This window comes from Rhinoderma darwinii, chromosome 11, assembly GCF_050947455.1.
Source record: "Rhinoderma darwinii isolate aRhiDar2 chromosome 11, aRhiDar2.hap1, whole genome shotgun sequence".
In the NCBI taxonomy this organism is placed as follows: domain Eukaryota; kingdom Metazoa; phylum Chordata; class Amphibia; order Anura; family Rhinodermatidae; genus Rhinoderma; species Rhinoderma darwinii.
In genome coordinates this window covers 35,336,428-35,361,753 of record NC_134697.1, presented here as the reverse complement: position 1 = coordinate 35,361,753, position 25,326 = coordinate 35,336,428, and the positions used below count along the sequence as shown (strand labels likewise).

At 41.8% G+C, this 25,326-nt stretch overlaps 1 protein-coding gene and 1 long non-coding RNA gene across 5 annotated transcripts in view; one reads left to right on the top strand and one right to left on the bottom strand.

Annotated features, from left to right (window-relative positions):
- Positions 1-14,854, top strand: part of LOC142662847 (uncharacterized) — a 35,927-nt gene extending 21,073 nt beyond the window's left edge. For 2 of the 3 annotated variants that reach the window (XR_012851013.1, XR_012851011.1), the window contains 2 exons: positions 10,545-10,803; positions 10,956-13,148. This is a non-coding gene — a long non-coding RNA (uncharacterized LOC142662847). Of the gene's footprint in view, positions 1-10,544; positions 10,804-10,955; positions 13,149-14,286 lie in introns of those variants that run through there. The other variant, XR_012851012.1, reaches the window with a different exon arrangement.
- The window catches only part of SUFU (SUFU negative regulator of hedgehog signaling), a 33,565-nt gene continuing 18,361 nt past the window's right edge, over positions 10,123-25,326 (bottom strand). The window contains exons 4-12 of one of the 2 annotated variants that reach the window (XM_075841068.1): positions 20,189-20,331; positions 19,451-19,536; positions 19,161-19,233; positions 16,841-16,997; positions 16,647-16,758; positions 13,897-14,031; positions 13,547-13,685; positions 11,777-11,845; positions 10,123-11,096 (exon numbers count right to left, since the gene is read on the bottom strand). In XM_075841068.1, the coding sequence (XP_075697183.1) occupies positions 11,007-11,096; positions 11,777-11,845; positions 13,547-13,685; positions 13,897-14,031; positions 16,647-16,758; positions 16,841-16,997; positions 19,161-19,233; positions 19,451-19,536; positions 20,189-20,331 (1,004 nt within the window). In that variant the 3' untranslated portion in view covers positions 10,123-11,006. The remainder of the gene's footprint in view (positions 11,097-11,776; positions 11,846-13,546; positions 13,686-13,896; positions 14,032-16,646; positions 16,759-16,840; positions 16,998-19,160; positions 19,234-19,450; positions 19,537-20,188; positions 20,332-25,326) is intronic. The other variant, XM_075841069.1, reaches the window with a different exon arrangement.

Sequence of the window (25,326 nt, the reverse complement as noted above, 5' to 3'; positions counted from 1 at the left end):
AACCCATCATACCCCGCGATGGTGTAGTCCCCCTCTGTTAGCTTAGATGCCGCAATCTCTGTTAGAGCGATATGTCGGCTGTAATATACAGATGACACTCCTGGCATCTGAATCGGGCTCAGTCCCTGATCCTGCTCTATACCGCCACCCTCCAGCTAGGCTGTTTATTTACATTCTTTTGCAGAAAGAGGTTAAAGTACTTGACTAGAATTAGTAAAAGGTGTCTGGTTGTTGTTTTATTTAAAATTAAAACAGTGCCACTTTTATTCATGGGATGTTTCTGGTATTGCAGCTCTGCGCCATTAACTTGAATGAGGATGAGCAATAATACCAGACACAACCCATGGACAAAAGTTTAACTGTTTCTGAGAAAAAGCAGACCCATCTTTCTAATCTTTGACAACCCTTGACAAATCCTTTAATACTGTTTGCTTCTCCTTAAGTTTTGATTTTCATTGCGTTTTATCTTCAGCACAGTTCGGCTTCTTTCACACAGTGATTTTACCCAATGTATGACTTTCACGTGTCTCCATTTCTTGGTTCTATAAACAACCGGGAATTCTCCACCCCACTGTCAGACATGTGACCTATTAGCTGAGCTCTAAATATGTTTTCCCACAGTCTGTTTTTGACTAGTAGATCTTACAGCAGTCCCAGGGCCACTTTAACCTTAGGCACAACGGTGCAGTTGCACCAGATCCTCCACGACATCAGATGCAGAGAGGAAGCCTGGTCCATACTACGAGGTAAGAACTCGGGGGGGGACTATGTCAGGCACTCTTGGTGGAAACGATAGTGCCACCGTTGACCATGGGCTTTTCCAGTTATTACAGCTCAGCTACGTTCATTTGAAATGGTCAGAGATGCACTGCCCATAACAAAGAGTGGCACTGTTTCTGGGGGGGGGGGGGGAATAAACTATTTTTCTTATCTCATATGTCCCTTAAAATTTGAAGCATGGCCTGTCGCCGATTTTATCCATTATTTTACGAGGGATGAGATCAGTGGTGAAATTCATACAATAAAAAAAAAAATTGTGATCTTTATGTGGCCTGTCCATCCGCACACTTTTTTTCTTTTTTCACATCCATTGTCATATATGACAAAGCAAAACACAAACCCAAAGTCTGTCCTTGATAACAGTGGAGCAGAAATATCTTCTACTTTATATTTTAATACATTTTGTCTAAAATGGTATACCGCTTTAAGAAGAGTCCTCCTTTTATAAAGTTATAATCATATATATATATATATATATATATATATATATATATAAAGTACTGCAAGTATTTTACCGTTTGCAGAATATTCTAGATATACACAAAAATCCATACTGTATCGGCCGCAAGTTCAGAGGGGGGGGGGGGGTGATCCAGCTAAATTAGACTTCGCTGGATACTGCAGCCCACTGGTCATAAGTGGAACTGCAAGATAGATAGATAGATAATGTAAGCAGCCCAGGGTTTGTGCAGCCCTCCCCATTACATGCTGCACTCCGCTGCACATGTATGGGGAGGTAAAAGGTTCTCTTTAAAGAGGCTCTGTCACCACATTATAAGTGCCCTATCTCCTACATAATCTGATCAGCGCTGTAATGTAGATAACAGCAGTGGTTTTTATTTTGAAAAACGATCAATTTTGAGCAAATTATGAACAATTTTAGATTTATGCTAATTAGTTTCTTAATAGACAACTGGGCGTGTTTTTACTTTTTTACCAACTGGGCGTTGTACAGAGAAGTGTATGAGGCTGACCAATCAGTGACCAATCAGTGACCAATCAGCGTCATACACTTCTCTCCACTCATTTTAATAAATCACGCTGTGCAGTCACATACTCCCAGATTAACTTTACCGAAGTGTCTTGAAAGTGAATAGACATCACCTCCAACGAGGACGCGGTCTATTCACACTCCCGACACTTCTGTAAAGTTTCTGTGGGACTTACTCACACAGCACGGCGTGATCTCGCTATCACATTATGTAGGAGATAGGGCACTTATAATCTAGTGACAGAGTCTCTAAGTCTCTTCTATCAATAAATTTTCGTTTTCCCCCTCTAATTGTATTAGATATGTCAGTCAGATCACATAAAAACAGGACGTTACTCCCACACTATGTCATCTGGGAATGGTCACCATGATGGTGTTAGTACAGTACGGCATTCTAGTAATTCACAATGGTTATCAGTGGGAAACAGGAGTACAACCCAAGGACACTCCATGTTAGAAGTGATGTTTATCTTTAGCCCCTTTATTACAATTTGACATTGTTGGATTATTTACATAGCTGGTGTGGATTTTTGGCTATTTAAATGTACGACAAAATTCATTATATCCGGCATCATCCATAAAAAAATAAGATATTATTAAAAAACTAAATAATAGATTTTGTTTTAGCATTTCATTTCTGGCATTCTTCCCGTAGGATATCTACTCTCCCTTACAAGTGAGTTTTTAATACTTTATACTATGACCATACAATAATCCAGGACCTATCAGGTCCCATAGATGCCGGATTAAATACATTTTACTGTACATTGCTTCAGACACAAAGACAAATGTAAAATGATTGAATTAAAACACTTGTGAAAATGAGACCCAAGTAAAAGCTTAATTCTAAACACTTGGGAGGAGCAATTGTTTTATGTATAGAGGGCTGTATAAAGGCTATGTGCACTTTTGCAACCAATTAGCTATTGCTCCAATGCATCTCAAATAGGAAATGATGCAAATTTGCAAATAGTCTATCCTACGGTTTTGTGTGTACAGGTCCTATGCGTCACCATGGTTTCAAACTAGCAGCAAACCTGGTGTGTAGTTAAATCATGTAGCCTTGTATTTCTCCCTTCCATCTACACAGTCTTCTACTGTCTGTAGGTTAGCAAGAGGAAGAAGCGGGAGACATGACTACAGAATCAGACTACACAGCTTTTATTTGTGGTCTGTAACCATGGAGACACCGATTTGCTTGCAAATGAGCTGTAGACTCAAAATAATAGTCTTGTTTTAAAAACATCCTATTAGTATAGATACAAAAGTATGAATACCCTTTAAATAAAAACAAGCACCATGGTTTACCCATGAACCTACCAAAAGTCAGCTACTTATAGTAGAAGTTCATTATCTAGAAAAAGATTATTCCAAGCCACATGCAGTATAAATAAAAACATCATTAAAGTGTATGATCAAATCAAATGTTAAATCTGTTCCCATTAGTTACGGGTTGTAAATTGTTAATAACCAACCAAACAATATGGAAGTGATATTGTGGTAGTGCAAAGTCCAGAATGACCGTATTGGCCATAGTGCCCATGTTATATGGTCCTGAGTGATCTGACTTTGATATGGGTCCTCGCTTGGCATCAGCGCCAAGGTCAGAACTGTAGAACTGGCAGCTAAGTCTGTTATTCTGATATACCAGGTTTCACTTATGTAGAACAGTATCTGTATCTACCAAGAACTTGGAAGCGCTTCAGTCACATGTGGCTCAAGAACCATTGGTTGGGAAACACTGATCTTGAATATAGATTGAGTGGCAGGTGACTAATTCTTGATCCAGCGGCTTACAGCTACCACCTAAAGTGGGGGTTGTAAGAAATAAAAAAAAAACGCAACACAACTTTTTAGAAGCCTCTATTAAGTGAAGGAAACCATTTAATGTTAGCCTATAGACAATAGGTTTTATAGGGATTTCATACTATAGAAACCTATAAGTAATCTAAATTCGGTCCAGTAGTCTCCCAACCAGAATACGGGAGTGTGAATCCAGCAAAACTCTAGAGAACCGGATCTGCCTAAATAAGGTTGAGAAAGCCATGAATTCCCTGATGTCTACGACTAATTCTCTGGTCATAAAAACAAAAATCATGTGAAAAGATTACATGAATTTTATCATGACTGGTTTAATTTTTAGCCCCTTGTGATACAGCAATGAAGTCGCTACATCTGCACAGGAGTCCTCCTAAAAACCATGGGTCATCAACCCTGCAGGAGTCATTTTAAAATTAGAGCAAGATAAAGAAAATCCAATCCAGGCCACTGCCCTGTGAGTGGATGAGCAGAATACAGACTGTTATTTACAAGCATGTCAATGGGAGGAACTTCATCATTATCCCATAGGCTCAGCATAGGGAGAAGAATTTCCAGACTGTTTATAACAGGCTTCTATAAAATACAGGAGAACTAGCAGTCTGGTGCATTGCTTGATCCATTAATGGAATTTCATAGTTATTTTTTCAGGATACATTTTCAAAACATTTACCAGAAGTGAAATCATCATTACAGGTTTCCCATTGCCGCTGTGCACTGGAGGGTGGGCCTTTTTTTTCCCCCCTCTGTTTTTGGCAAGGCCTAAATGGAAATAATTTATTGCGGGTCATCATTCTGCAGATTAGGCGTAGTAATGCACATTCCATCTCAGCTAATGAAGGGCCTCGCCAGCAAATGGCAATTTATTACAGAGGCAAGTTGCCACTTACTGATTTTTTTCATACCTAGTGGAAGTTTATTTTGCATGTGTATGAAGGGGGTTTACTTTCCAAAAACATACTAAAAGGGCAATAATATACATGAAGTCTCATACATCTGTCAACTTGTGGCCTGTGTGCAACCATCAGAAGGGGGGCAATCACAATGTATGCCATGCCACCAAAAACATCAGACTGAAGACGGTCTATAAAAACCATAGCTTAATATAGTAGCACAAGCAGCATTTAGGCATGGGCTATATGGTGATGTCTGCTTTACCCCTTTCTGCATTTCCATGTACCAGTTAGTGATAGTGTGGGGCAGAGCAGCAGTGATTAACAGCCACCCTCCAGCACTGATGGCCTTTTGTCATTGACCCATCAGTGTAAACGCAAGGGGAAAGGGAGGTGAATATTATCTGCCGGCAGCCTAACAAAGGCCCTGAGAGCTCTCTAGTATTAGTCTCTTTTAGGGCATACCATAGTTATGCCCTAAGATATGCCTGAGAACATTATAGGCACAGGCAGTATATATTACCATGGCCGAATCAGCACCTGGAAAGGTCGAGGCAAATTCCAGGGCCCACTGCTACCATCTGCTCTACATTTACTTCCTGTGCAGTTTCACTAAGGTTGGATTCACATACTAGTCCTTCTCACTGAATTAAATTAACTTTTTGATGATATTCTATTTCAGTAATTCAATAAGTGAAACTTATATTATATAGATTCATTACACACAGAGTGATCTATTTCCAGCATTTTTTTTTTCTTTTAATGTTGTTGATTATGGCGAACAGTTAATGAAAACCCAAAATTTAGGGTCTCAGAAAATTAGTATAAGCCCAATTTCCAAAAAGATTTCTTAATACCAAAATGTTGGGCTACTGAAAAGTACTTACAGTATATGCCCTCAATACTTGGTCGGGGCTCCTTTTGCATGAATTACTGCATCAATGTGGCATGGAGGCGATCAGTCTGTGGCACTGCTGAGGTGTTATCAATGCGGCGTGGCATGGAGGCGATCAGCCTGTGGCGCTGCTGAGGTGTTATCAATGCGGCGTGGCATGGAGATGATCAGCCTGTGGCACTGCTGAGGTGTTATTGAAGCCCAGGTTGCTTTGATAGCGGCCTTCAGCTAGTCTGCATTGTTGGGTCTGGTGTCTCATCTTCCTCTTGACAATACCCCATAGATTCTCTATGGGGTTTAGGTCAGGAGAGTTTTCTGGCCAATCAAGCGCAGTGATACTGTGGTTATTAAACCAGGTATTGGTACTTTTGGCAGTGTGGGCAGGTGCCAAGTCCTGCTGGAAAATGAAATCCGCATCTCCATAAAGCTTGTCAGCAGCGAGAAGCATGAAGTGCTGGAAAACGTCCTGCTAGACGCTGCGCTGACTCTGGACTTGATATAACACAGCACTTCATGCTTCCCTCTGCTGACAAGCTTTATGGCGACGCGGATTTCATTTTCCAGCAGGACTGCCGATACTAGATTCTGTTGTCACTGAGACCGGAAGTGATGTCATGGCAATCCGATGCAGACAAAAACAATTTGGAAAACAAGAGGATATCACACAGGAACATGACTGCAATCATGCTATATTTCTTAGATAATTCTGTGTCCAAATCAGCATTGACATTGCGCTATGGATTCCGTCAAAACAATGGAACCCTATCACAACGGCAACAAACGAAACCTTTAGAAACGTTTCCGTCACCATGAAGATCAATGGTGATGCGAAGGCTTCCGTTTGCCTTTCCGTTGAGGGGTTAAGCCAACAGAAACCTCACACAGAACCCCTCAACAGAAAGTCAATGCTGAGGTGAACAGGCCCTTACTCACGTTTAGTCACGGAACTTTGGCCTTGAGGCAGTTTATCTGAATATGCTGCCCTACGTTAAAGAGGCTCTTTCACAAGTTTAGTAATGCCCAATCAATCTCCTGGTTAATCTAAAAGGCGCTGTCACACGGATAATGCTACTGAAAATTGTGTCCTAAAAAGTTTATTATTTTAAACGTTATGAGCTTTCTTTCTAAATATGTAAATGAGCCTATACTAGACAAGTGGGAGGTAACCGCAGCGATTCTCCTGAGGTGGAGCCTCCTCACAGCCTCTGACGCTGACCTATCAGCATGAAGCTGCTTCACACAGTGTGAGATAATGGGATCACTTAAAACAGCCATATCTCCAGCTGTGGACCACCTAGAACAGTGGTGCTGGTGTCATATGAAAGATGAGATTCTAATCTTTCACACGCAGTTCTAGCTGTGACACAACCGGAGATCTCACCAGTTGACTACAGTCGGGAATGAAAGCTGTATACTATGTGATCACACTGCGTTACAAAAAGGGAGAGGCTGTATGACGACTGGACAGCATTATACAGAAAACTTTAACCCGCCCCGAGTGAAAAGAGAGTTACCTCCCTTTTTACTATTAGAGCCACATTAGAATATTTAGAAAAATGCTCATAACTTTTAAAATGTTTTTTTTATTTATTTTTTTTAAACAAATTACACTGTAATCAGCGTCATAGCGCCTATTAGATTAGTTAGGAGATAGGGAATTGATAAACTGGTGACAGTCTCTTCTTTAAGGGCAGCACATTATAAGGACAGGTCCACTCAGCCAAAATGGCACCAAAAAAAAAAAAGTGGCATTTGGCTAATAGGAGTGATCACAGAATATACTGGATTCGTTCCCTCGTGATTGATGGCTGGCGTGTAGGTTGTCCCATTGTGTAGTACATTACAGCATTCCCGTTTGCAGTGTATAATTGGTTTGACTATGACAAGATCTAATGTTGCTATGTGCTGCAATGAGCAGGTTATCGTGTACGTCATCTTCATATACTCTTAGATGTTCCCCAAGTTTGTAATATAAACAGTCAAATTTAAGACGTGACCCTCATATTAAAAAATAAATAATATACATAAAGACAATGGACACCTGATATATATATATATATTTACACATGAGAGAGGTGAGCGTAAGTGTGCAAAACTGTGCAAAGGAGCAAGAAAGCACAAAGAGGGTAAAAGAGCAAAGAGGGCGTGAAAGTGTGGAATAGAATGTCAATACATAATCCATCAATCCTGCATGACATGGTTAGGATTTCTTGGTCACAGCAATGCAGCAGTTCCCCATCATATAATCCCACAATATATCATGTAGGCATGTGACCGCCCTCCAGCTAATATGCACAGGGTCTCCTCTGTCACACTGTAGTGGTTTTACAGTATTTTACATGTAAAAGGTATATTCACACACAGCAGATTAGTTGTAGAAATTTTTTGTGACTGTCCCGTTATTCTGAGTGGGGTTTACAATCCATGTGCAGGATGCAGAAAAAGCCCCGTTAAACAAATCTGCCCCGTGGGACACAGCCGTATGGGGTGAGAATACTTCTGCTCTTTGATAAATGAACATGACTCCGTCACACAAGCCTTTTGTACAAGTTTTAATGCATTTAGTTTACAAACAAGAGAATACATTTGGTGATCTGCAAATTACAAAAAGTAATTTATAAACTTAATCTACCTGCAATCTAAACCAGTGAGAATTTACAATATAAACTACAGTAATAAAGATACAAACAAAGAGATACAAAAAGATAAGTTACAAAATTGTTATACGGAAAACAATTCAGAGATCGTCACGACACATCCACTTGTTTTCTACGGTCGTTCTAGAACACTAAATTAGGGCCAGTTCACACAGAGTTTCTTGGAGATTATTTTGAAGTGGAAACCGCATTGGAATCCATACCAAAAAACGTCCGAAACCGCCTCCCATTGATTTCAATGGGAGGCAGAGACCTCTTTTTCTGCCTCTGACCTTCCAATGAAATCAATGGGACGCCTGCAAAATCCTCCATGTGAACAGGGCCTAAGAATGTAGTAAAGTCAGGTACTTGGACACCCTATTGATGCATAGACGGACATGTGACGTTCCATTACTGGTCATTTGTAGCGAACAACATTATTTATAAGTCACTTGATAAAAACAACAAGTACTGAAACCTGAATCTCTGACCTTGGGGAAGAATCGGTTGTCTTACTAAAAAAAATAAAAACATTATTGCAAGTTACATGTAAACTCATAACATGACATTTTTGCTTATAAAAACGTCCGTCCTTAAACACTTAATTTTTTTTTATTTTTTTTTTAAAACTGATCCAAAATTCCGTGCCGATGAATTTCTTAATAGATCTTTAGAATGGTCAGAGCCCGTTGTTTTAAGATACGGAGTACCAAAATCCCTGCATAGCCAGTTAAAATATAAACTTCTGTCTGCCACCACTAGGGGGAGCACACTGCATACAATTAAACATTGACCTCATTAATAAACAGTACTGGATACAGAAGGGCTCCCCTACTGGTGGCTGCAGGTAACCAAAATTTTCTAATTCAGTCAAATCTTATGGATATCTCTGAATCCTACAACAGGTCATTGTCTCATCGAGCCTTCTTATCCAGCCCTAGAAACTGGACGTGAAAAAACTCAGACCCGTTTGAAGCAGAAAGTGCTGTGAATAATTCGGAGGGCAAATGCACCCTCTCCTTTACCACAATTCTTAGGAGTGTGCCTGGTTACAGATCTTTCTTAAACAGCTTGGCATGGAAAGCTATTATCCGACAAATGATTTCAGTAGTGTAAAAGTGCTCAATATTCCTGATAAGGCCGGACCCCACCCTCAGTCCCCTGTGCACTAACCAGTTGCAGGGGAGCTTGGTATTTTTATGATGAAATAAAGGATGATCTTTATAAGGATTCATAAATCTAATGTTTGCAGTCAGATGAGCTGCACTCTATTATCCAGTAGAGGGCGACATAACCCCAGAATATTTCCTCTTGCCACAAACTGCAGAGATTTGTATTCTTACATCTTATTAGTAAATCACGAGCTGCTGGATGAGAAGCCAATTTGCATATTGCTGCTTATACTGCACCTCTACGTGTTACTAGAGCGTTTCTCAGGAATTCACTTCATTTTATTCTTTAACAAGGGCAGCTAATTTGCAATTGCCAACGCTGTAATATACAGTTTCTCTAACCGCTAACTTCTCCGTAACAGAAGTGAATTCTAATAGTCTGTACTTGCCATCATTGTCTTATTGGGCTTTGTGAATAGTAAAATTTCATGTGTTTAAACAAATTAGCTCCATTGGAGGGTTCCCATGACAAGAAGCCAATCCTCAGTAATCTGTGGGGGAAACAAACAGCAAGAGCTCAATTTCCCTGCAGCGCCACCCCAGGAGAGATGAAGGATTACACAGTTCCTACTGAAAACAATGAGCTGTCGGATGTGCGGTGTCCTCTCAAACAGATGCTCTTTGTATCCGCTCTCCACTCTGCTAAAAACAGGAGGATCTCTAACTATCAACTCAAAATTCCTCTCGTCTAAGGCTGGAATCACACGAGCATATTTGGTCCTTAAAGGATGGAACGTATTTCGGCTGCATAGTGCAGGGAGCCGGGCTCCTAGTGTCATAGTTATGTACGATGCTAGGAGTCCCTGCCTCTCCGTGGAACTACTGTCCTGTACTGAAAACATGATTACAGTACGGGACTGTTGTCCCGCAGCGAGGCAGGGACTCCTAGTCGTACATAACTATGATGCTAGAAGCCCAGCTCCCTGCACTGTGCGGCCGAAATACGTTCCGTCCTTTAAGGACCGAACATGCTCGTGTGAATCCAGCCTAGTTCTTTGAAGCTAATTGGAGTAAAAACATTAAGCTTCGTAGACTTGCTTCATTAGGCAACAAAATGTCAAGGCTTAAACCTAAAAAAATGTTTTGTGTGTCCGATAGAAAGAACTTCCTGTACATGCAGCTGCATCTACTCATATTGTGGTCACTCCGCTCGGAACTCAGGTGGTTGCCAGGCAACCGAACCGCTACATCTTACAGAATACACAGAGGAGGAGAATGAAGTGAAAATAACAAAAACCATGGAGTCTGAATGTAATATTAATGACAATGTTTAACTCAAATTGTAATCACTGCTTACACAGAATGTATTAATTTGTCACGAATAAAATACTGATAAAATTCTCCTTTCCCTTCCCCCAGATGCTGCTCATTCGAATTCAGCTAAACCTATAGTGATATTACACGGTGGTGGTGGAAAACGAAACGAAGGAACGTTGATGTAGTTACCAGTCTAACTACCAGTGGGTTCCAGTGTCATAACTATTCTAACTTGTGCTCTCTGGGAATATGGTCCTTTAGAATACAGCGTCAGATGAAAACGAGCATGGATCCAAAAGCAATGGCCCATGTGATCAGAACTGTCCATTACTTGCCTGATGGGTCCAGAATATAACACAAGGTAATAATAATGCATGATTAGGACGGACACACCCAGGTGCTTTTTAGATTAAGAAGAAAAAAAATTGTGGGCTGAAATGTCACACAAGCATTAGTGTCGCTTTGTCTCTTTACGCCTCGGTTGTGCAGTTATTTCTTTCCTTTGGTTTACAGCAATAGACCGTGCTGAACGTCGGAGAGTACATTATAATCTGGCCTCTTCCCTCAAGGTAGCGGATTATCAAACACTGTGTCTGGGAGAATGGAAATCTTAAGCTTCTTTTCCGGCCAGCTATATTCCTTTGGCAATTTCATCTGGATATAAGAAAAACGCGGAGGAATCAATGACAAACAACAAAAAAGACACTTTGGCCTTATTGCTCATAGAACCCAATGACAGTTTCGATCTTCAGACAAAACACTGTAGCAAACTAGCAAGACCGGAGAGAGATTTGTGTATTTAACCCTCCAACCTCTGGATGTAAACAAGAATGTTCCCATTCACTGACAGCAAACAGGTATTGACAAGTGGTAAGGAATGGAACCAAGTAAACTAGAAAATCGTCGTATGATGAACAGTTCTGCAACTTTCTAATGAACTTGGATTCCTGATCATTTTCAACATCTGTTTGCTGTCAGCGGATGAAGACCTATCGTCTATAGTTTGACTAGGAATTGGTTTCTTCTGTAGATCTATTCAAATTCATAGCATTTCAGCCGCAATATTGAACCGCCAAGAGATTGAAAGAAAAGTACAATCCCAGAATGTGGTCTTCTGTATTTTTTGCGTGTGCACGGTATCCGGACCTTAACTAGATTACAAGCCTGGAGTTAATAAATGAATCATTGTGAACGCATGACCCCGTTACGGAGCGCAGGAAACCGCACACTCCAGCGAGTTCCCATGTTTGAAGTAGAAATCCAGGGCTGCAGAACTAAGTCTAACACTTTACGGGAACCTTCTCCCCATCCTCTATGGGCTACAGAGAACTTACTTCGTCTGGAGAGCTTAAATCTTCTAAGTCTTCCAGCATCCTCTCCACCAACTCCTCTGTCAACAAAATCTAAAGAAGAGAAAATGCTTTTAGTCTTTTATTCTATGTAATTGGCAAAGTATTTGATCTTCATTTCTGGAGAAAGAGAAGATTTTATATCAGGAGAATCTTTGTAAGAGGTTTTTTCTTCTATGTTAGATCACATATGCCAGAGTCACTTACCTTCTAATTGCTACTGTGATCGTTGCCACAAAAAGCATAACTGGTTTGCAATGTTTTTGGCATTATTACTACTTTAGGGTATTATTCACATGTGACAGATTTGTTGTAGAGATTTCGGCAACTTTCCCATTAATCTGAATAAGGCTGCAAACGCTGCAGAAAAACATCATTCACATGTATGGAATTATTTTCAGTAGCAAGAACTTCTGCAACAAATCTGCCGCGTGTGAATAAACCCTAAATATGACCACAGATGCCCTTAGAAAAGGATAATTCTGCAAATCTAAAAGCAGTTTCATGAATGTGGATACAATGAGAACACATGGATAAATAAGACATGCACGGACTGAACTGCGCTTACCCGGAGATTTTCCAAATGCCATATAAAAGTTCTCACAATTAAACCTTAGTAACAAACTAGAAGCCATCACATTGTCAGCATGTTCTGTAACGAACAAAGCAAAACGGTGCAGAAAGTGACAGGACTTTGAGGATCTGTCACTAGTTTATGAATTCCCTAACTAGTTATCAGCATCATAGCGCCTATTCGATTAGCCTGATTTTCTTTCAAAAATGTTTATTTGCAAAGTTATGAGCATTTTTCTAAATATGCCAATGATGTGCCCCCGGCTGTTGGTGAGGTGCCTCGGGGAAGCTGTTTTAACAGACGTGATGGTATGCGGCACAGGCTTCACTCTGGCTGCACCAACCTCTGGTCTAGTAACATCATTTTACTCATTTTGTGCTTATTGTAAGGTTAGAGAGGAATTTTGAGCAAACGAAAGATACATTGAGAGAAATTTTCCATTTCAGTTTGAAGTTTAACCATTGGTTATTCCCTGACATCACCATGTTCTGGTTGGTAAGGCCCTAGTAGAAAAGATTGAGCTGAGCTATATAGGATCTAGAATCAGTACAGCAGCGTGATTTATACTACATGGTAAGGGCTCATGCACGCGGCTGTGCCCGGCCACGTACAAAGTATGGGAGCACAGACCGTAAAAAGAAAAAGAGGTCCTATCTTTTGCGGTACACTTCTTCGGCCCGGACACCTTCCCATAAATAAACAGAAAGGTGTACGTGAACAATAGAAGTCAATGTGTCCGTAATTGCGGTCTGCAATTACGGACAATTTTTACAGTCGTGTGCATGGGGGGGGGGGGCCGAACTCAGCGAGTGCGTAGAGGTACAAAGAATAAAGAGAAAACTGCAAATACAAGAAAAAAAATCTTTAATAAAAAGTACAAATAAAAATGTTGGTATTCTCTAGAACAGCTCGTCCACAAGTACTGCGAAGAGGTCATGATTGGAGGATCTCCATTGAAAGAACACTTACTATTATTGTCATTGCAGTATCAGCTAAGCCATACTAAGGAGATGCTGGAAACATAAGCCTTTGTGGGCAACTGGAGAGTGGAGAAGCCCTTCTCTAGAGAACTCTGCATGTCACGTTACATAGGGGGTCATAACGACAAATCAGTATGGGCAAAGTCTAAGCATTTCTAATATCCCCGCCAATCCCACTCCAATACAGAGACGACTTCTTACCTGTAACCAAGGTCCATGTGCTGCATAAGGATGCTCCTCCGTAGCAAAGGCTCCTTCTACGCCCGTAGACACAAAAGTGATGGCGGTGTCTCCAGTAATACTTTTATATGTAAAGTGTCGTCCATGTAACAGTCTACCCCTAAAGTAAGAAGAGAAGGAGCTCAATGACAAGTTGAAGGGTCAATACAATGCTAGTGTATTAGTAGGGAGAACTCTGTATAAATCGTTTAAAAGGACTTTTATGTCCTATGCACAGACGGTCAAAAGGATTTTGATTTTCCATCTGATTTAATAGCAGCAAATCATGACAATATGACATAAAATACATCTATAGAAAAATGAAACCTCACCTTAAACAGAGTGGAATAAGAGCTCCGGACTCCTGGTTAAATTTGAGATGGACGCTTTCCAGTTGACGTGTGCGTATCAATTCATGAGGGATTATGGCTGAGGAATTCTCACTTTCCAAACTATCCTTTCGGCTTCTTGAAAAGCAGAAATAGCCAATAAATGACAGTACACAGATGCAACAGAGATTAAAGAAGCACTCCACTTTTTCTTATAAAGGGAGAAATAAAAAAAGAAATAAAATATGCAAACACGAGCATGTCCGATTTGCATCAACAACAACAATAAAATATTCTCATCCACATGAGTGTCAGCGTCGTTTCAGTGTATCAGTCGATATTTTTCTCTGCAAGCACTTCCTAATTTGACTTTTTTTTTCTGCATTTCTTTAGTAACTGATTTGTTACGGACGACATCTGTGTGCCGGCCAATTTATATTCACACACCCATCGACTTTAATGGGCGAATGTTGTCGGCAAAAACGGACAAGAAAAGCGCAGGATGGGAGTTTCTCACAATAGGCACAGGCTCCTTGAAAATAAAAACAACTGAACTGGTGTGTACAGATGGCACATGGATGACAAAAATATTTGTGTGTGAACAAGGCCTAATATGAAGACACTCATGTGAGACCTGGGGGCCCCTGGTTGCCAGGGAAACCCACGATAGCGTCACCGGGCAGACAGAGGTAACCGCCTTCACTTTGTCCAGCTCCTTCAATGCCTCAGTGGCTACTGACCCCTGCATCTAAGGGGTTAATTGCCGGGATCAGTGGCTATTATGATCCCGGTGGTTACAACGGGAGCCTGGCTGTCAAATCAGATTGCACGGTACAGCACACCACGATGTACAGTGAAGACAATACATGACAAACATGCAAGTCATTATGCCTTAAAGGCGTATACCGGTTTCTACAAGTTGTCACCAAAGGTGATTACGTATAGATCGTGGGGGTTCGTTGTCAGCACCATAGACTTTGAATAGTGTCAGGACACATGCCATGCTCGACCAACGCTTCATTCAACTCCTCCTGGCTGCGCGATTGCGCTGAGGGTACGGGATCCTCATACTAACGATCGGTGGTGGGATCCCCATCAAACGGTTAGTTAATCACCCATACAGTGGAAAGCTAATGATTTGTAGTAACCGGAATACCCCTTTAAGGGCGTAAATATATCTTTAACCCCTTGACACATTATCTCGCACATGTACGTGATAAGCATCATAGGGAAGTATGGAGCTCACTCACAGGCGGAATACGCCCCATATGCTGCGAGGGTCAGCTGTTTTACAGCGGACACTCAGGACTAAACTGCCTTTGAACATGGATCACGCCGTTCCTGGCCGCGTGACCCCTCAAATGCTGCGATCAATCACAACCGCAGCATTGGAGGTGTTGAAAAGAGGGGGGCGGCCCCCTCCGACAGCTCATCGGTACCCCCACAGCGCAATTGGGGAGCACCGGTAGTGGTCATGGCAGCCCAGGGGCCTAATGAAGGCCCCCAGGTCTGCCTCTGTTAAGCCGTGTCTCTAGCACGGCTTAACAGAAGCCTGCGAAAATGCCAATATACTGCAATACATTAGTATTGATCTAGTTGGTTCAAATCCCCTAGGGGGACTATTAAAGTTAAAAAAAAAAAAAAAAAAAAGTTTAAAAACTTTATTGGTAGTAAAAAAATATTAAAATAAACAAAATTGGTATCGCTGCGTCTGTAAAAGTCTGAACTATTGCAATATAGCGTTATTTAACACACGGTAACCGCCGTAAAAAACAACAAAATGTAAAACCGCCAAAATCGCTGTTTTTTGGTCACCTTAACTTGCAAAATTTGTTTTTAATAAAAAGTGGTCAAAAAGTTGTATGTACCAAAAAAATGGTACCAATAAAAACTATAGCTCGTCCTGCAAAAAATAAACTCTCTCACCGTTCAATTCAATAAATAAATATAAAAAAACCCTATATAAATTTTCACCGTAATCGTATTGAGCCGCACGAATAAAGTTTTGTCATTTTTACCACACGGTGAAAGCCATAAAAACGACAAACTAAAAGACAATGTAGGAATCGCAGTTTTTTTTCCAATTTCAGCCTGCAAAATTTATTTTTTTCAATTTCACAGTTTATTATCTGGTACTTTAAATGGTGCCATTAGAAACGACAACTCCTCCCGCAAACAATAAGCCTTCACGCCACTGTATTGACGCAAAAGTAAAATAAGTTATGGCGCTTGGAACGCGGGGAGTGAAAAACTAAAAATGCCTCGGTCCTTAAGGGGTTAAAGAGGTCGGAGCACTGTTTTTCTAAATCCTCTGCAGAGAGTTAAATCATAAAATTCTGGAACCACTAGAGGTGTTTAGGAGCTTACTAGATATGGCAGGATTAGAACGTTAAATCCATAAACAATACGCAGTTTCCCTCTAGTGGTCACAGAATTATAGCATTTAAATCTGTGTTTATGCAGAGGATTTGGATCTCTGTATCAGAAAAACAAAAACTTCAACTATTATAAAATGGATTAAAAAATAAAAAAAATAAAAAAAAAAAAAATTAAACGCAGAATTTTGGACCTTTTAAAAATTCAAAAAGAACAAAAAAAAATTCTAATCATTGGCAGAGCCGGACAACATGGACGCATCCAGAGCACTTTAGCATGATCATTTAGCATATAGCGTGGTCACCCGGCTTTTCAGGTAGTTCATGCAATGGGCCAGCGGTCCCGCTGCACTATAACGTACGTTGTTGTCTACTTACGGTGCTCGGTCAAGATTGATGCCATTGTGTCTTTGCGAACTTATTGGAGGTAGGATAGGTTTACAGTTTATTTCTAGGCCTCTTCGCAGCGCCTCTCTGATCTGTTCTGTATCTGAAACAAACACAAGTCGAGTTTTATAGAAGAGCAGGAAACTTAGTGTTCAATAGGACAAAAATACAACCTTGTTACAGACCTTTGCCAGACAACTTCCTTGGTTGGCTTCCTATACAGATACTTCTGCTGTCATCCTCATCATCTGGCGGGCGACTTAAATCATCCCATGCACATTTGGCGCTGACACCACTGAGGTTCGAGCCTTCTGTCTCAATTCCTTTATCGACTCTCTCCTGCTTAAAAACGAATATGACAAAACCAAACACCTTTGTAAGAGTATTCAGTGATGCAAGCGTAGGTCTCTGGACCAGTACAATTACTTTAATATCGTGACCAAGATAAACAGGCAGCTTAGTAAATCTGCCCCCACTGAAACGTAGACCACGTAAACCGAGGCCAGGCAGCCAGAAGATGCTCCAAATGTAAAAGCAATGAGAATTTTAAGGGATAGCGGACTAAACCTTGTTTTTAGGTTTACTCTATCACTTCAATTACCAGAATCTTAATAGTTAACTTTCTACCCCATCCCACAATTCGACCATTGTTCCCTTATTTCCCGACACGCCCACCACTCTGCTCATCCACAGTATTAATACATTGTCCCTTTAAGTTGGCTATGCACATGCCACATTGCCCCTGATCTGACCGGGGTTCTGATATTTTCTATCATCGAGACACTGGTCGTTAAAGGGGCATTAGATATCTGCAATGATCGGAACAATACGACTCCAAAAAAAAAAAAATCATTCCGATTCTGTGTAAGGGAGAGAGAGAGAAACTGCGAGTGAGAGCAGAAAGAAAGATCACCGCCTATAACGGTCACCTGTCCCCCTGTACAGCCTCCAGTGACGCCCAGGGGTGATATAGGAACCTTTCTTCACGTTATCACCCTATTACCAATAAGAGAGGACACGTGCGCTCTGTATCATTTTATCCTTTCTTTTTTTCTACATATGGGTGTAAGGGTATAACAGGGCCGGCTCCAGGTTTCTGTGGGCCCTTGAGCGATACAGACTTAGACCCCTTTGCGGGGAAACACACTGCAGCAGTAAAAAATGGCAGAAAACATCACTTTGTGCCCCCATATAGGTGTTAGTCCCCCAGTTTGTACCGCCCATAAATGTAGTGCCCTCTGTAGATCGTGCCACACAACCCCCACCCTCCCTGGTAGTGCCACAGTGCCTCCCTCCCTGGTAGTGCCACAGTGCCTCCCTCCCTGGTAGTGCCACAGTGCCTCCCTCCCTGGTAGTGCCACAGTGCCTCCCTCCCTGGTAGTAGCGCCTTTGAGTTTCCCTGTAGGACTGGAATCCACAGCCAGAGAATTGCCGATGCTCTCGCTGGGGATTCCGCTTCAGGAGAAACCCCTGACGTCACTGTCCATATATGGACAGTGTTGTCAGGGGCAACCCCAGATCCATAGTCCCGGGCAGAGCACTACTAGAACTCTGCCTGGGACACTGCTCTGCTCCTGACATTACTGTCCCTTCTAGCATATATGGAGAGTGGTGCAGTGACAATGGCAGCAACAGCACCAGATGGCAGAGTGGGCCCCCCACCCAGGGTAGTGGGCCCCGGCACTTGCCCGGGTTCACCAGGTACTGAACGCAGACCCTGGGGTATAAAATGAATTTTATATATATATTTCCTTATAAACAAGTTCCAATAACTTTTCAAGTAGGGAATGGAGATTCATTTTTCTTCCTGTTAGCTACTTTTAATGGATACGGCCTGTAGTTGATTTCAAAAGCTCCACTTCTATTTTGAAACTAGTATGTCTCTGCTAGGCAGAAATATGCCAACATTGAAAATCAATTAAACCACCGGCCGCTGCCCAGCTTAAAAAACAATTCCATTACGTTGAATGTTCTGCATTTGTAAGACCCTGTTCATACTGTATTATTCTACCTTCTGGCCTCAGAGGCATTTCATCGCAGTGGCTAGATGTTGTACTTTAGTAAACCATTTTTCCTAATCGCACATAACAGGATCTTCTCCGGTCATTGGCACAAAATATGTGGCTCCTGTGAATGGAGCCTAAGCATGACAGTGATCGGATAATAGTGAATCAAGTCCCCAGCGCTACCCGGTGATTGGCTAGTCATGCGCATCTCATGGGTTCCTCTGCATGTCCACGACCTTGATACACTCGTTACTATGGGGCAACGCAGACACTTTTTCTGTAAGACATTTCGGACATAAGACCCATTTTTCGCCTGAATATAACACCAACACACACACCCCCACACACACACACACACACACACCCACACACCCACACACCCACCCCCCCACACACACACCCCCCCACACACACACCCCCCCACACACACACCCCCCCACACACACACCCCCCCACACACACACCCCCCCACACTTTGGGCCTTATCAGGTAGACATACTTGCAAATGAGGATCAATCTCAAAAATGGTCTCTCCTCTCCGCATATCTGTAATCAACCACGGACCACCAGCTCTGTAGAGAAAAGGGAAAGGTATTTTGCTGTTAACATCCTTTAAGACGAGTCTTCTCTAGCACAGGTCAATTCATGGATAAAATTATACTCTACCAAATATATAAATATTGTTCTAACTGTACAGCAATGTATAGAGGAAAGCAACAGTCACAGATGCAGGTCCTCGCCACACACAAAACTCTACATTGAGATAATAAATTGGAAAGACCTACTTACACTGGCACGGTGCGGAGAAGTTCTAGTATTCCCTGTCCATTCCATTGCTGAGCCGCATGCAGCTCCTCAGTGCAAACACCAACTATCTAACACAGAAACCAATGTATATGTTATCACATTAGACATGCATTTATGAAGGTTTCAGCTGATGGCGTATAAACTATCCACGTCTTTTGTCCCAAACAGCAACATTCCCAACTCAGCTCTGTGTCAGATTTGCAACAGTCCAATTTACTAATAAGTCTTATTGCTATATGTCTGGTCAGGAGTCCTACGGTTTTGTGAAAAGATCAGAAAGGCCTCATGCACACGAACGTGCTTTTGCGGCCGCAATTCCCCCCGAAAATCCACGGGAGAATTGCAGCCCTATTCATTCCTATGGGGCCATACACACGGCCGTGGTTTCCACGATTCGTGCACTGTCCAGGAGCCCGCACCGCAGAAAGAACGGGCAGGTCTTATTACGGCAAAGTGTTCTGCGGTCCGAGCTCATTGAAAATAATGGCTGCGGCTATGTGCACGGACCGCGTTTTGCGGGCGGCTCGCGGCTGACAGTCCGTGGCTGGCCGACCCGAAAATCACGGCCGTCCACATGGCTACGGTCGTGTACATGAGGCCCAAGTGCCACTGCTCTTCACCATTCATTCAAGAAGCCAGGCCCCCAGGATGAGAGATTAATGCCATTTCTAATTGATATGCCATCAATACTTCGGGTGGGTAATTCCATGACAAGTTCACCTGTAAAAATGACACGATGCCAAATGGAGTCTGCACTGGGCGCATCTGAGGGTCTTCAGTTAGGAGCATGTGTTGAATTCGAGACTCGCTATTGTCCAGTGGACTGTGCCAGGATACATGATCGCCACTGCAGAAGGTGTTTTCTGAAGAGACAAGGATTACCACGTATGTATAAATCATCTTTATAAAAACAAAAAAAACAAAAACACTGTTCTTGTAAGACAATCCCTTTAAAAACTACTGCAGTTAAGAAAAGGGCTTGTACTCAGATTAAGTTGGCATACATACCACAGTATTGACATACAATAAGACCTAAGGCCAAAAACAGGAGTCACATCTATTGACAGACAGAAATAAAAGCCATCATAATTCGGTAACTGGCCTGGGACCAAAACGGACATTTGGATGCTTCACAATAACAAAGACCCCAAGTAGAAAATTTCTGCAGCAATTCCGTTGAAAGTCAAAGGCTTTCCACTGCGGCAAAACGCACAATTTCATTTTTTTTTTTGCGGCAGAAAATGGTGCTTAAATTGCTGCATTTTTCCCAATGTTAGGAGATGGAATCATCTAAGAAAAACGCAGCCATTCTGCACACTTTCTGTAGCAGGAATGGACACCCTGCAGTCTGAAAAGTACGCACCGCAGGTTCATTTCAGCTCGGAAATTTTACGCAGCACGTGGATGGGATTTGTTAAATCTCATCCACTATGCAGCTACTGTATTCTGCTGCGTTTTTCAAGCCGAAATTCAGGCCGGACAAAACGCCGTAATTCCAGAGAGTGTGGACGAGCCCTAATACGATAGTTTTTCCCCATAGATTGCATAGTGTTGGTAGCACATCCATTGTTTACACGAAGAAAAGCGATGTCAAGAAGTATTATTTTATAGGCTGCATAAAAGAGGTGATCAGTCGATAAAAGGCTGAACGCTGATCTGTTTACACGAACCAATGATCGGGAAAGAGCATTCGTACAAGTGATCACTTGCCTGATTATTGGCTCTTGTAAATGGGCCCTCACAGAGCGCCTCTTCGTTCTGTCCATGCATGCGTCTAATGCGACAGCCAAGCGAGACATGGAATATGCCGCTGCAGGAGAAATGCAGTATTGGATGGCAGACATCCAGGTGAATCATCATCCATGTTATACATCGGTGCCCCAAATCCACCAATTACTGCTTGTAGGACCCTCCTCTATGATTTCCATATGGACAGAGGTTGTCCCATCAGGGATAACAGCTTTAACAGTATGAACACACAGGACGGATAGGCTGCGCAAAAGTACACAGCATATAGGCCATGGAAGCCGCAGGGAATTCCTTCCAAAAAATTATGCTGCAGTTTTTTCAGGCGGCAGGTCCGCTGCAGAACTAACCACTAAAAAAACACGGCAGGTCAATTTATTAAATGTTTTTTTCAGCTGATTTTTTCCGCTGTGTGTACACGAGATTGGTTTAAATCCCATCCACACTGTTGCCATTGTACAACACTGCGAAATCCGTTGCAGAAAATCCTGTGTTTATATGCTCAGTGTGTTCCTACCCTTAGAAGCAGAGATCCAAACATATTGGGAGCCTTTTTTGGATCATGAGAGAAGCTCTAAAAATGTAAAATGTCTGAATACCAATGTCCTTCAGGACACAATTCTACCAGAATAGCCACGTCCAACATTTTTTCCCCCAATGCATCAAAAAGAAATTAAAGCACCTTTACAATAGGTCTTTATTAAAAATCTCCTTCCGTTTTGTTTGTGCAGCTCCTATGTAGAATAATGTGTTTCCATGGTAACAGACAACCAGCAAACCCTGTTTAATCCGATCCTACGGTCATTCCCCTTCTAGCTGTCCTTTACTTCCTGCTAATCTACCCAACGTCGTTAGCAGAACATATGGGAGAAATAAAAGAAAGTGTGACAGAAGGGTCAGACTATACAGTGTGTTTGTTGTCTGTTACCATGGAGACACATCAAAACGATAGGAGATTTTTAATTAAGACCTACTGCAAAGCGTCTTTATTTTTCCTTTTAGAGCCATAATGACAATATAAAAAACCAAACAAAAAAAAACAAAAAACCCGTTGGCTGCCAGGGTGGACATCACTTTTATAGATTCACTGGTGTGGGGAAAAAAGAATTACGATACCTTCCAAGCTCAACGAGAGCTTAATGCTCCAGGAACCGTCTTAGTACTTCAGTGGTTCCCAGTCACAGTTTTCACAAATTATTAAGAAACAAAGAACTGAAAGGGGCCGGCTTGCCTAAATAATCTGAAGGAATAGGTCACTCATTCAGCATCCAGTACCCATGTGAAGGGACTGTATAAAAATAGTTTGGAGTACATGAAAGCATCTAAACGGCTGGAGTATAGCCGGGAGAAGACAAATTACTGAAGACTTGTCACCCATAATTCAAAGAACGAACCCAAAATACAGAGTATATACCCTTCAAAATGCAAAACCCATACCTAATCCCTCCAAAGAAAAAAACACTCACTACACAAAGTAATAAAGCGATTATTTTAGTATTGTATATATCAAACAGCACAATTACCATAAAACAATTGCTAAAAAGTGCATTGTAAGGAAACCGGTGCCATGCTAGATATCTCACGTGAAATAAATACTACGTTTAAAAGCCTGTTCACATCAGCATTCGCTTTCCAGTGATGGGTTCCGTCGGAGGAACCCATCAACGGAAAGGCAAAAGGAAACCAACGGAAAGCGAACACACCCTTACGCCATACAGGGTGTGATGAACTCAAATATAATAAATACAATACCGGAAGAAGCAGAGGGCGAAACACACATTCGGATCTGGAGAGGTGCGCCGTCCAGCTACTGCCATGTTTACTACAGGTCTGTAGGACCAGGGGAGGTTTTATTCTTAGGTTACGTTAATCCATTGATCATATTGGTTGTTGGGTGAAGGGTATTTATTGGACATGGTTCCCACCATACTTGCTTCATCCAGCATCCGAATGAAATAAATAAATAAATAAATAAATAAATAAATATATATATATATATATATATATATATATATATATATATATATACACACACACACACACACATATATACACACACACACACTTTATTTTGGATGCAATACATTTATTCTTGAATTATCATATCTAGTTTGTATAGTCTGTATTTTTGGTATTGTGTACGGTCTTTATGTTTTCCATCATGTAATAATGGTAATTGTGAGGTTTCATATATACACAATATTAAAATGATTACTTATTACACTTTGTGTATGGAGTTCATTCTTTGGAGGGTTTAGATGTAGGTTTTAGTTTGTTTTTTTTAAGTAGCCAGGCAATAAAAACTTCCAAAAGGTATCAATTTGCTAAAAACAGGTTTCTAGGTGAGCTGGCTACCTGGGATTTGTCTACCCCCATTATGGCCCGTAATTACCCACCCTCAGGGGAGCCATAGCCTAACAGGACATGGCAAAGATTCTATCTAATCCTCAGGCAAGGTAGATCTTCCCCAAACTACTGTTTACTACAAATTAACATATTTGTTCAGAGGTCCCACAAAGGTTTGATATTTATTATTATTTCATACAGCACAAGTTTCCGTTCGTCACCATTCCGGCAGGTTTCCGGTTTTCCGACGGAATCAATAGCGCAGTCGACTCAGCTATGGATTCCATCGTGAAAACGGAAACCTGCAGGAATGGTGACGAACAGAAACCATTAGCGATGTTTCCGTCACCATTGATCTCAATGGTGACTGAAACGGAAGCTGTGGTTTCACTTTCCGTTGCGGGGTTCACCCGACGAAAACCTCCGACGGAACCCCGGAAAGCGAACGCTGATGTGAACAGGCCCTTCATATTTTGTCACTGTTTTAGAAGTGTAATTTATACGAAGAGTTTTCCAAGCCTTGGTAGAAGAGCAAAGGGCCTTTTACATCAACTGACAATAGGCCGGTGCAGCGAGCGCCGATCAACAAGACTCTCCTGTCACACAGAGCCATGGATGGGGACGAGCAGTCGTTACTCCGATCACTCGTCCCCATACATCAACATGTTGGCAGCGCGTCCCTCTGTTGTAAACAGGGAGATGTGCTGCCGACAACGATAATATTCTACTTTTTTAAAACGATACGATCAGCAGATGATTTTTAATATATAAACGCTCGTCTGCACGATTATCGCCCAGTGTAAAACCCCCTTAACCCCAGCTAGACCTTAGAAGGTGGTGCCCTGTCACCAGGCAAAGAACCCCTGGTTGCCCCAAGGTGGAGTCTAGAGTGGGGGAGGGTAGATACCAATTTCCTCTCCTTAGACAACTTTAACACGAGCATAACGCGGGTGTTTATCGCACTCTTATTACGGATGCAATAACTGGTCCTCCCGACGTTCATGGGAACCGGAGATGGAGCACATAGAAGCCGCCTGTGGTGCTCCAACTCCGGTTTTGATGAGCCGCGGGAGGTCTGGTTATTTTGTCTGTAATACGAGTGCCAAAAAAAGCACAGGTATTACTTACACTCATGTGAAAGCGGACTTAGGAAGAGACTTTCCAGCTGAAAGGTGAGGTGTGGGATATTATACGGACGACCAAACATAGCTTGGTTTACAAAGAGCAAAGATCCCGTTCTGTAGAACTCCCCACATGAATTTAGAAGTCTTCAGCCATGTGCGCCAGTGTTATTATGTCTATGGAGGTAGAGAATGAGGATGTGTGTTCCATATTGCAGAATATAAAACCACGTGAGACGGCAACTTTTTTTTGGGGGGGGGGGGGGGGGCACACACCAAAAAACAACTTGTGTGAGAGGGTTCTTTAAAGTAACGGGTACCTCAAAGTTATGATTTTCTTTTCTGACAGTGACTTTTACTGTCTCATAGGCTAGATTCACACATGCAGTTTTAGGTGCAGTTTTCGGAGCTAAACACTGGAGTGGATACAAAAGAGCGATCTAAGGCGTTCCTTTATTCTTTTCCTCTCTTTTGGATCCACTTCTGGCTTTGGATAAAAAAATCTACGCACATTCCCTAGGAAACTGCACAAATGGAAACGGACAATATAAGAATAGCTAAAAAGGTAAATCTCACAGCAGAATTGAAGCGAAGGAAAATAAACATTGGGGCGCATTCACATATGACTTTTTTGCCACCATTTCA